Consider the following 12,128-nt stretch of genomic DNA (forward strand, 5'->3'; position numbering starts at 1 on the left):
ATCTTAGATAGTACATGTGTCAGACCCTGACGGGCTTTCTGTGTCCTTCTTGTTTGCTATTTGCTGTTGCTGTAGGTGCCCGTATGCTACGGTTCTAAGTTCCGGTTCTTCACATCCTGTCTACATACCTGACAATTTGGGTCTGTCTTAAAGGTACACGGCTAAGTCTTTAAAGCAACTAACTCGTCTGCAGACCCACTACAGACCCCAGCAATCTTCATACAGGGCAGCGTGCTACAGCACAATTTTGTCATTCTGTCTACCTCCAGCATATGGTGTTAGTGGGCACATGGCAGGTGATACTCCCTTTTTATCTTAGTGGTTTTCAAATAAGGAAAGAAAAAAAGAATTAAAAGCAACAGAAAACCACCCTTGGGCTGCATGCGGGAGGGCCAGGCCAGAAGGCAGCAGGTCCTGGGAGAGCCGGGCGGTGCTGGCTGTGCCCACAGCCACTTTGGATCATGGGAAGCATTAGGAAACTTTCACAACTGGCCCAGACCAACCCAGGAGAGAGGCCAGGAGGCAAAGCATGGACTTACAAGGGTAATTCTTTACTTGTGCGCATGAGGTGTCCCATTCAAACCGGGGCACCCCGAACACGGCTTTACACGAGGTTCTCAGACCTCAACATGATTTGACCAATCCCTCTTTAACTCAGAGATACTATTATTTTGCAAAGCAGCTGCAATTCTATGGCATCACGTGGCATCACGTCCCACCTGCCGCGTTCTTGGTGTAAACGACCCTGGAGCTGGTCTCGCTACAGTTACTTATCGGTGCTGCCAGGCAACGGGGGGGTTTCACAGAGGTGTTAGAGGGGCTCGGAGGCAGACATGGTAGTCTGCGATTGGGGCATTCAGAGCACGTGAGTAAGGGACAGGATCCAGGAGAAGTCCAGGAGGCAAAGTTGAGCCACCCACCCAGCCACCTGCATCAGAACCAGTGCCACCAGGAAAGCGCCTAAGTATTAGCAGCTGGATTGTCTGTCCTGAGAGGCACCGAAGCACCTGTCTGCTGCCCAGACAGTTTCTCTAGAGAAGCTTGCTGCCCACCAGGAGTTCACAGTCGTGACGTCACCGAGAGGCTGCCAAGCCTGCTGAAGCCTACAGGTTATCGTCCACTCCTACTGTGCAATGTAAGGTCTAGTGATACTGTGACGAGGCAGCTGAGGACCATCAAATCAAACTGTAGCCCCGCGGAGCAATGCTAAAAGAATCAGGAGCGCAGGTGGTGTTCTCCATCCTCCCAGGCAGAGGAGGGGCTTCAGCAAGGAGGAGACATGCTGAATAGAAGAGTGCCTGGCTGCGTAGCTGGGGCTCAAGGTTTTGGCTTCCATCATCGTGGATCTACCCTTGAGAAGCTGCGTCTCTTGGGAGCTGGGGACATTCACCTGACCTCATACCGCAGGGCAGGAGAGGGCAGAATGCGGGACACCGAAACGGAAGGGAAATGCCTGCACAGCGGCCCTCTGACGAGAGCGGCAGCATCCTCCTCTCAGTGGTCTATCCCAGCGCAGCGGCCGCTGAAGACCACAGTGGCTGCAAAGATGATAGTCACCCTGCTTCCCCTTCACACTTTCACGGCCACGGTGGCAATGCCACACAGGCTCAGAAACTCCCTGGCAGCTGCGGCTGGGCAGGGACCAAGCGGGAGGCACCGCTGATGTGCCTCCACGTGTTCACTGGGGGCCGGCTGGAGAATCTGCCCGTGCCAGACACTCCCCAGGGAGCTGGTACCGCAGAAGTGAACATGCTGGACATGGAGAAGACGGTGCTCTCTCGGCAGCGGGAGTTGCCTGCTGGGAAACGTCCACCCGCACCCCGTCATGCCCCTTGGGAAACATCTCTTTGGAAGCACTGTCCTCTCGCAGTGGCACAGCAGCACAGAGATCCTGCCGTGGAGAGGCCCCGTCCCGCCACCAGGATATCGGGAGATATACCACCCCGCACCCGCTGCTGTCCCAAAGGCACCAAGAGCACACCCTCGACCACAAGCACAGTGGTCAGCACCAAGGGAGCCGCCTGGGTCAAAAGCTGTGAGCGTCTGACAAGCCTTTGACGCCCTTTCCCACAGCATTCTGCTGAGAAACGAGCTGCTTATGGCTTGGACGGCTGCACTCTTTGCGGGGCCAAAAGCTGGCTGGATGGCCAGGCCTAAGGAGTGGTAGTGAAAGGAGTTAAATCCAGCTGGTGGCCAGCCACAAGCGGTGTTCCCCAGGGCTCAGTCCCAGGGCCAGTTCTGTTTAATCTCTCTCTCGACGATCTGGACGAGGGCCTTGAGTGCTCCCTCAGTAAGTCTGCAGGCGACACCAAGCTGGGCAGGAGCGTTCATCTGCCTGAAGACAGAAAGGCTCTGCAGGGGGGTGTGGACAGGCTGGGTTGATGTCCAAAGCCAATTCCATGAGGTTCAACAAGGCTCAGTGCCAGGCCCTGCACTCGGGCCACAGCAACCCCACGCCACCCTACAGGCCTGGGGCAGAGCGGCTGGGAAGCTGCCTGGAGGAAAAGGAGCTGGGGGTGTTGGTCAGCGGCCGGCTGCATATGAGCCAGCAGTGTGGCCAGGTGGCCAGGAAGGCCAAGAGCGCCCTGGCCTGTGTCAGAAATAGTGCGGCCAGCAGGGCTAGGGAATGATGGTCCCCCTGTGCTCGGCACTGCTGAGGCCGCACCTCGAGCAGCGCGGTCAGTTTTGGGCCCCTCACTACAAGAAAAATACTGAGGTGCTGGAGCACGTCCAAAGATGACCAGCGAAGCCGGTGAAGGTTCTGGAGCACAAGTCTGACGAGGAGCGGCCGAGGGAACTGGGGTGTTGAGCCTGGAGAAAAGGAGGCTGAGGGGAGACCTTAGCGCTCTCTGCAGCTGCCTGAGAGGAGGTTGTGGCCAGGTGCATGTCGGTCTCTTGTCCCACGTAACAAGCGCTAGGACAAGAGGAAAAGGCCCCAGGTTGCACCAGGGGACGTTTAGATTGATACCGGGAAAGATTTCTTCACCAAAAGGGTTGTCAAGCACTGGAGGAGGCTGCCCAGGGAAGTGGTGGAGGCACCATCCCTGGAGGTAGTTAAAAGACGCGCAGACGTGGCGCCCCGCAGCATGGGTTATTGGTGGACTTGGCAGTGCTGGGTTTGCGGTTGGACTCGGTGATCTTAAAGGCCTTCTCCAACCTAAACGACTCTCTGATTCCATATGACAATACGTCCAAAATAGAGCAGCGTGCGTATCACATGGCAAGCGGCTGTGAAGGAAATTAACTCTAGCCCAGCCTCAAGGAGTACACCAGGGCAGCTGTGAGCCGCTGAGGCGGGTTGGGGCCAAAGGCCGGGCTGGCCGGTGGGCGTGCCTGTGATGCGCTCTGGTGATGTCAGATGTCACAATGGGGACAGTTACCAGGGGCGCCAGCAGGCCTGGGATGTCAGATGTCACAATGGGGACAGTTACCAGGGGCGCCAGCAGGCCTGGGATGTCAGATGTCACAATGGGGACAGTTACCAGGGGCACCAGCAGGCCTGGGCCAGCCGTGAGTGCACACGTGGCGGGAGGCTGGGCTGGACGAGGGCTGGGGGAGAAAGGCTGGCCCCCGCGCGTGGGCTCTCACCCTGCCTTCTCATTTCAGCCTTGAATGCTTTGTCTGTCTCGGGAGTCCATGTTATGTTGATTCAGGTTGTGCTCAGCGGATCAGATAAAGGCTTTGCAGGTAGTCCATACTGATACCTCCATAGACGACACGAACCTGTCGTTCCTAGAAAGGTTCGTAGATCTCTCACCGTTTCCAGTCTGGGTGTCTGGCAGACAGCTTCCTTCCTTGTTCTTCCCAGGGAACGTTGCCCAGCGGAGACTTCGTATCCCAGGTATGCCGCTTTTTCTTGCACCAGCTGTGCTTTCTGTTGGGAGACTCTGTAGCCACTTAAACCCAAGAAGTTTACAAGAGAGATCGTCCGTTGTACACATTCTTCTTCTGTTTCGGTCGCTATTAATAAGTCATCTCCATATTGTAGAAGAACGCCATCTCCCAGTGGCTGTTGCCATTGTTCCAATTCTTTGGCTAGTTGGTTACCAAGCAAAGTGGGACTATTTTTAAATCCCTGTGGTAAACCCGTCCAGCTTAGCTGCATCTTTCTCCCTCTATTGAGAGACTCCCATTCAAAAGCAAAAAGCTTTTGACTTTCCTGAGCTCGGGGTAGACAGAAAAAGGCATCTTTTAAGTCTAACACTGTAACCCAAATCAAGTTATCCTCAACTTTGTTAAAAGCGTATATGGGTTTGCTGCTACGGGGTGCAAAGTTTTAGTTATTTCACCCTGCATCGAGGGCCCAGCCGCTGGCGGGAGTGCCTTGGGCAGGGCATGGGGGCGCCCGGGTGCTGGGGCTGGGCGCAGGCCTTGCTGCCTCCCAGCTGGCTCACCCCCTCTCCTGCCTGCCCCCAGCTCCCTGCGGCTCCCACAGCCAGCTCCCTCCTACCCAGCCCCACTGAAGCCCTTCTCTCTCTCCTCCTGCAGGCCATGGCTGCAACATTCTTCTATTGGTTGGTAGTAAGCCTCATCCAGCAACAACAGATGGTTGGTGATGAGCTGGATGATGCCACGCATGAGCGCATGCAGCAGCGTGCCCAGCAGCTGAACCAGGAGATGTCTCGGCTGCTGCAGGAGCTGGAGCAGAAGAGCGGCTTTACCTGGGGAGCCCTGCTCTCGGCTGCCCAGCAGCACTGGTGGTTATGGGCCATTGCTGCACCCTTGGTCCTGTGCTTTATGCTGTGGTGCTGTCCCAGCAAAGGCAGCCATCAGCCAGAGAGCAGCAGCAAGGAAGGCAGCTCCCAAAACAAGGCGCGTAAAGAGGACCAAGAAGAGGAACCCAGTGTTGCGCTGGATGTGGCAAGAGTTTCGACCAAGTGCCCCCTGGATCTGTCAGAACTGTCTGTGATGCTGCAGCAGCTGTTGAATAAGCTGCTCTGTGTCTGCCAAGAACTCTCCGGGACCAGTTTCGTGCCACAACTGAAGCCAGCCATCAGTGTGGGCATTGCCTTACAAGGCTGGATTCCCCACAACACTTACGCTGTCTACCGCTTGCTCGTGCCCCTGGAGCCCCCCCAAGGACATGCCTTCCACATGGAGTGGGACACCATAGAGGGGGAGCCGCTGAGGAACCCCATGCTCCGCGTAGAGCTGAAGTGCACATGCGGGCAGGAACAGCTGATGGAGGGCCCGCTGTGCTTCATCCACCACCCCAAGGAGGAGCTGATGGAAAATCAGGGTGACAGCCTCCTAGGCACCCTCTGCACTGGGCCCTACCTGAACATGGAGAAAACCACCCGCTGGTTCCAGATATTGCTAATAGCAGCCTGGCAGCGTTTGCCTAAGTCGGAACACTGCAGTCTGACAGTGCTGCCCTCCAGGCGCTCCTGCAAGGTCCGGCTGATGTACGGTTCCAAAGCTGCCCTCCTGACTGAGATGATGTTTGGGTTGCAGCAGGATGAAACGGACATCTTCCTGATCATCAAGTAGGCAGAGGCCACTGTTGCCAGCAGCAGGACGCAGCCAGAGAGCTGTGCTATGGAAGAGGTTCAGTTCTTCATGCACGGGGCCAGTCCTCAAGACACTCCCCGGAGAGCTGGTGCTGCACAGCGGAGCGCATCGGACACGCACAACACACTGCTCTGTTTGCAACAGCAATTGCTGCCGCACCTTTCCTCCACAGCAAAAGCGCATTGTGGGGCGCGGGGCCTGATGCAGCGGAAGGGCTCGATGCAAGGAGCCTTGGTGAGGAGCTGGATGAGGCCACGCGAGAATGCATGCAGCAGCACTTTTCATGAAGTTAAGCACGAAGAAACACCGTTGCGGTGGAACTTAGGTGGTGACACAAGTGGAGGCAGACTGAAAAACGCTATGCCTACGTGGCTGGGTTCGGACAAAATGGAAAAATGCCTTTTATTGTTTATATAAATTGTATATATATATCTTAGATAGTACATGTGTCAGACCCTGACGGGCTTTCTGTGTCCTTCTTGTTTGCTATTTGCTGTTGCTGTAGGTGCCCGTATGCTACGGTTCTAAGTTCCGGTTCTTCACATCCTGTCTACATACCTGACAATTTGGGGCTGTCTTAAAGGTACACGGCTAAGTCTTTAAAGCAACTAACTCGTCTGCAGACCCACTACAGACCCCAGCAATCTTCATACAGGGCAGCGTGCTACAGCACAATTTTGTCATTCTGTCTACCTCCAGCATATGGTGTTAGTGGGCACATGGCAGGAGATACTCCCTTTTTATCTTAGTGGTTTTCAAATAAGGAAAGAAAAAAAGAATTAAAAGCAACAGAAAACCACCCTTGGGCTGCATGCGGGAGGGCCAGGCCAGAAGGCAGCAGGTCTTGGGAGAGCCGGGCGGTGCTGGCTGTGCCCACAGCCACTTTGGATCATGGGAAGCATTAGGAAACTTTCACAACTGGCCCAGACCAACCCAGGAGAGAGGCCAGGAGGCAAAGCATGGACTTACAAGGGTAATTCTTTACTCGTGCGCATGAGGTGTCCCATTCAAACCGGGGCACCCTGAACACGGCTTTACACGAGGTTCTCAGACCTCAACATGATTTGACCAATCCCTCTTTAACTCAGAGATACTATTATTTTGCAAAGCAGCTGCAATTCTATGGCATCACGTGGCATCACGTCCCACCTGCCGCGTTCTTGGTGTAAACGACCCTGGAGCTGGTCTCGCTACAGTTACTTATCGGTGCTGCCAGGCAACGGGGGGGTTTCACAGAGGTGTTAGAGGGGCTCGGAGGCAGACATGGTAGTCTGCGATTGGGGCATTCAGAGCACGTGAGTAAGGGACAGGATCCAGGAGAAGTCCAGGAGGCAAAGTTGAGCCACCCACCCAGCCACCTGCATCAGAACCAGTGCCACCAGGAAAGCGCCTAAGTATTAGCAGCTGGATTGTCTGTCCTGAGAGGCACCGAAGCACCTGTCTGCTGCCCAGACAGTTTCTCTAGAGAAGCTTGCTGCCCACCAGGAGTTCACAGTCGTGACGTCACCGAGAGGCTGCCAAGCCTGCTGAAGCCTACAGGTTATCGTCCACTCCTACTGTGCAATGTAAGGTCTAGTGATACTGTGACGAGGCAGCTGAGGACCATCAAATCAAACTGTAGCCCCGCGGAGCAATGCTAAAAGAATCAGGAGCGCAGGTGGTGTTCTCCTCCATCCTCCCAGGCAGAGGAGGGGCTTCAGCAAGGAGGAGACATGCTGAATAGAAGAGTGCCTGGCTGCGTAGCTGGGGCTCAAGGTTTTGGCTTCCATCATCGTGGATCTACCCTTGAGAAGCTGCGTCTCTTGGGAGCTGGGGACATTCACCTGACCTCATACCGCAGGGCAGGAGAGGGCAGAATGCGGGACACCGAAACGGAAGGGAAATGCCTGCACAGCGGCCCTCTGACGAGAGCGGCAGCATCCTCCTCTCAGTGGTCTATCCCAGCGCAGCGGCCGCTGAAGACCACAGTGGCTGCAAAGATGATAGTCACCCTGCTTCCCCTTCACACTTTCACGGCCACGGTGGCAATGCCACACAGGCTCAGAAACTCCCTGGCAGCTGCGGCTGGGCAGGGACCAAGCGGGAGGCACCGCTGATGTGCCTCCACGTGTTCACTGGGGGCCGGCTGGAGAATCTGCCCGTGCCAGACACTCCCCAGGGAGCTGGTACCGCAGAAGTGAACATGCTGGACATGGAGAAGACGGTGCTCTCTCGGCAGCGGGAGTTGCCTGCTGGGAAACGTCCACCCGCACCCCGTCATGCCCCTTGGGAAACATCTCTTTGGAAGCACTGTCCTCTCGCAGTGGCACAGCAGCACAGAGATCCTGCCGTGGAGAGGCCCCGTCCCGCCACCAGGATATCGGGAGATATACCACCCCGCACCCGCTGCTGTCCCAAAGGCACCAAGAGCACACCCTCGACCACAAGCACAGTGGTCAGCACCAAGGGAGCCGCCTGGGTCAAAAGCTGTGAGCGTCTGACAAGCCTTTGACGCCCTTTCCCACAGCATTCTGCTGAGAAACGAGCTGCTTATGGCTTGGACGGCTGCACTCTTTGCGGGGCCAAAAGCTGGCTGGATGGCCAGGCCTAAGGAGTGGTAGTGAAAGGAGTTAAATCCAGCTGGTGGCCAGCCACAAGCGGTGTTCCCCAGGGCTCAGTCCCAGGGCCAGTTCTGTTTAATCTCTTTCTCGACGATCTGGACGAGGGCCTTGAGTGCTCCCTCAGTAAGTCTGCAGGCGACACCAAGCTGGGCAGGAGCGTTCATCTGCCTGAAGACAGAAAGGCTCTGCAGGGGGGTGTGGACAGGCTGGGTTGATGTCCAAAGCCAATTCCATGAGGTTCAACAAGGCTCAGTGCCAGGCCCTGCACTCGGGCCACAGCAACCCCACGCCACCCTACAGGCCTGGGGCAGAGCGGCTGGGAAGCTGCCTGGAGGAAAAGGAGCTGGGGGTGTTGGTCAGCGGCCGGCTGCATATGAGCCAGCAGTGTGGCCAGGTGGCCAGGAAGGCCAAGAGCGCCCTGGCCTGTGTCAGAAATAGTGCGGCCAGCAGGGCTAGGGAATGATGGTCCCCCTGTGCTCGGCACTGCTGAGGCTGCACCTCGAGCAGCGCGGTCAGTTTTGGGCCCCTCACTACAAGAAAAATACTGAGGTGCTGGAGCACGTCCAAAGATGACCAGCGAAGCCGGTGAAGGTTCTGGAGCACAAGTCTGACGAGGAGCGGCCGAGGGAACTGGGGTGTTGAGCCTGGAGAAAAGGAGGCTGAGGGGAGACCTTAGCGCTCTCTGCAGCTGCCTGAGAGGAGGTTGTGGCCAGGTGCATGTCGGTCTCTTGTCCCACGTAACAAGCGCTAGGACAAGAGGAAAAGGCCCCAGGTTGCACCAGGGGACGTTTAGATTGATACCGGGAAAGATTTCTTCACCAAAAGGGTTGTCAAGCACTGGAGGAGGCTGCCCAGGGAAGTGGTGGAGGCACCATCCCTGGAGGTAGTTAAAAGACGCGCAGACGTGGCGCACCGCAGCATGGGTTATTGGTGGACTTGGCAGTGCTGGGTTTGCGGTTGGACTCGGTGATCTTAAAGGCCTTCTCCAACCTAAACGACTCTCTGATTCCATATGACAATACGTCCAAAATAGAGCAGCGTGCGTATCACATGGCAAGCGGCTGTGAAGGAAATTAACTCTAGCCCAGCCTCAAGGAGTACACCAGGGCAGCTGTGAGCCGCTGAGGCGGGCTGGGGCCAAAGGCCGGGCTGGCCGGTGGGCGTGCCTGTGATGCGCTCTGGTGATGTCAGATGTCACATTGGGGACAGTTACCAGGGGCGCCAGCAGGCCTGGGATGTCAGATGTCACAATGGGGACAGTTACCAGGGGCACCAGCAGGCCTGGGCCAGCCGTGAGTGCACACGTGGCGGGAGGCTGGGCTGGACGAGGGCTGGGGGAGAAAGGCTGGCCCCCGCGCGTGGGCTCTCACCCTGCCTTCTCATTTCAGCCTTGAATGCTTTGTCTGTCTCGGGAGTCCATGTTATGTTGATTCGGGTTGTGCTCAGCGGATCAGATAAAGGCTTTGCAGGTAGTCCATACTGATACCTCCATAGACGACACGAACCTGTCGTTCCTGGAAAGGTTCGTAGATCTCTCACCGTTTCCAGTCTGGGTGTCTGGCAGACAGCTTCCTTCCTTGTTCTTCCCAGGGAACGTTGCCCAGCGGAGACTTCGTATCCCAGGTATGCCGCTTTTTCTTGCACCAGCTGTGCTTTCTGTTGGGAGACTCTGTAGCCACTTAAACCCAAGAAGTTTACAAGAGAGATCGTCCGTTGTACACATTCTTCTTCTGTTTCGGTCGCTATTAATAAGTCATCTCCATATTGTAGAAGAACGCCATCTCCCAGTGGCTGTTGCCATTGTTCCAATTCTTTGGCTAGTTGGTTACCAAGCAAAGCGGGACTATTTTTAAATCCCTGTGGTAAACCCGTCCAGCTTAGCTGCATCTTTCTCCCTCTATTGAGAGACTCCCATTCAAAAGCAAAAAGCTTTTGACTTTCCTGAGCTCGGGGTAGACAGAAAAAGGCATCTTTTAAGTCTAACACTGTAACCCAAATCAAGTTATCCTCAACTTTGTTAAAAGCGTATATGGGTTTGCTGCTACGGGGTGCAAAGTTTTAGTTATTTCACCCTGCATCGAGGGCCCAGCTGCTGCTGGGAGCGCCTTGGGCAGGGCATGGGGACGCCCGGGTGCTGGGGCTGGGCGCAGGCCTTGCTGCCTCCCAGCTGGCTCACCCCCTCTCCTGCCTGCCCCCAGCTCCCTGCGGCTCCCACAGCCAGCTCCCTCCTGCCCAGCCCCACTGAAGCCCTTCTCTCTCTCCTCCTGCAGGCCATGGCTGCAACATTCTTCTATTGGTTGGTAGTAAGCCTCATCCAGCAACAACAGATGGTTGGTGATGAGCTGGATGATGCCATGCATGAGCGCATGCAGCAGCGTGCCCAGCAGCTGAACCAGGAGATGTCTCGGCTGCTGCAGGAGCTGGAGCAGAAGAGCGGCTTTACCTGGGGAGCCCTGCTCTCGGCTGCCCAGCAGCACTGGTGGTTATGGGCCATTGCTGCACCCCTGGTCCTGTGCTTTATGCTGTGGTGCTGTCCCAGCAAAAGCAGCCATCAGCCAGAGAGCAGCAGCAAGGAAGGCAGCTCCCAAAACAAGGCGCGTAAAGAGGACCAAGAAGAGGAACCCAGTGTTGCGCTGGATGTGGCAAGAGTTTCGACCAAGTGCCCCCTGGATCTGTCAGAACTGTCTGTGATGCTGCAGCAGCTGTTGAATAAGCTGCTCTGTGTCTGCCAAGAACTCTCCGGGACCAGTTTCGTGCCACGACTGAAGCCAGCCATCAGTGTGGGCATTGCCTTACAAGGCTGGATTCCCCACAACACTTACGCTGTCTACCGCTTGCTCGTGCCCCTGGAGCCCCCCCAAGGACATGCCTTCCACATGGAGTGGGACACCACAGAGGGGGAGCCGCTGAGGAACCCCATGCTCCGCGTAGAGCTGAAGTGCACATGCGGGCAGGAACAGCTGATGGAGGGCCCGCTGTGCTTCATCCACCAACGCAAGGATGAGCTGATGCAAAATCAGGGTGACAGCCTCCTAGGCACCCTCTGCACTGGGCCCTACCTGAACATGGAGAAAACCACCCGCTGGTTCCAGATATTGCTAAAAGCAGCCTGGCAGCGTTTGCCTAAGTCAGAACACTGCAGTCTGACAGTGCTGCCCTCCAGGCGCTCCTGCAAGGTCCGGCTGATGTACGGTTCCAAAGCTGCCCTCCTGACTGAGATGATGTTTGGGTTGCAGCAGGATGACACGGACATCTTCCTGATCATCAAGTAGGCAGAGGCCACTGTTGCCAGCAGCAGGACGCAGCCAGAGAGCTGTGCTATGGAAGAGGTTCAGTTCTTCATGCACGGGGCCAGTCCTCAAGACACTCCCTGGAGAGCTGGTGCTGCACAACAGAGCGCTGGACACGCACAACACACTGCTATATTGGCAGTGGCACCTTTCCTCCACAGCAAAAGCGCACTGTGGGGCGCAGGGCCTGACACAGATGAAGAGGCATTCCCAGGAGCCCTACCACAGAGACTCACATTGCCGCCTGGGCAGTGACTGTACACCCTCTTTGAGAGGGGCCCATTCCCTCTAGGAGTTTCACCATTTTGAAAAGATGTCAAGAAATCACTTCTTTAATACACAAGTGTTGCGTTTGTAAGGGTCTTTGTATCACTTTGTCGCAGGCAGAGGGTGCTGAAAGCTTCACTGACACAGAGTCAGGGAGCATTTTGCTGAGGAGCTTGTGCAGTGGGCTCTTTTTTCATGATTCACTGGGCTTTGGCTTCCCAGGGGTTATGGGTTAATACCACCAGGCAGCTTCACATCACACAGCTGCTCAATCACTTTCCCCCAGTGGAATGGTGGAGAGAATCTGAAGGTGGGAAAACTTGTGGGTTGAGCTAAGTTTAGTAGGTAAAGCCAGAGCTACACACCCAAGCATAGCAAAATGATTAAGTCACTGCGTCCCCGGTCTGCCATTGAGACCGGCAGTTTTTGGAAGAGTTCTGCCTCCCTGTGGGTCAGGTTA

At 56.0% G+C, this 12,128-nt stretch overlaps 2 protein-coding genes across 2 annotated transcripts; both read left to right on the forward strand.

The window, feature by feature from the left end:
• The first annotated feature begins 1,241 nt into the window (after window positions 1-1,241).
• On the forward strand, window positions 1,242-5,707 carry LOC308066778 (uncharacterized protein). Its single transcript, XM_080394511.1, has 2 exons — window positions 1,242-2,467; window positions 3,498-5,707. The coding sequence occupies exon 2, from the start codon at window positions 4,336-4,338 to the stop codon at window positions 5,488-5,490; it is 1,155 nt and encodes a 384-aa protein (XP_080250637.1). The 5' UTR covers window positions 1,242-2,467; window positions 3,498-4,335; the 3' UTR covers window positions 5,491-5,707.
• A 13-nt stretch (window positions 5,708-5,720) lies between these two features.
• On the forward strand, window positions 5,721-11,543 carry LOC308066779 (uncharacterized protein). The gene is made up of 2 exons (XM_080394512.1): window positions 5,721-8,411; window positions 9,391-11,543. Exon 2 carries the CDS (start codon window positions 10,229-10,231, stop codon window positions 11,381-11,383), a length of 1,155 nt encoding a protein of 384 aa, XP_080250638.1. The 5' UTR covers window positions 5,721-8,411; window positions 9,391-10,228; the 3' UTR covers window positions 11,384-11,543.
• The last annotated feature ends 585 nt before the right edge of the window (window positions 11,544-12,128 follow it).

The sequence above is a fragment of the Falco punctatus genome, assembly GCF_963210335.1.
Source record: "Falco punctatus genome assembly, chromosome: 7".
Classification (NCBI taxonomy): Eukaryota; Metazoa; Chordata; class Aves; order Falconiformes; family Falconidae; genus Falco; species Falco punctatus.

What these genes read in the sequence shown, in the direction of transcription:
- LOC308066778 (XM_080394511.1), top strand. Translation starts at nt 4,336, where the DNA reads ATGGGGGCGCCCGGGTGCTGGGGCTGGGCGCAGGCCTTGCTGCCTCCC.
- LOC308066779 (XM_080394512.1), top strand. Translation starts at nt 10,229, where the DNA reads ATGGGGACGCCCGGGTGCTGGGGCTGGGCGCAGGCCTTGCTGCCTCCC.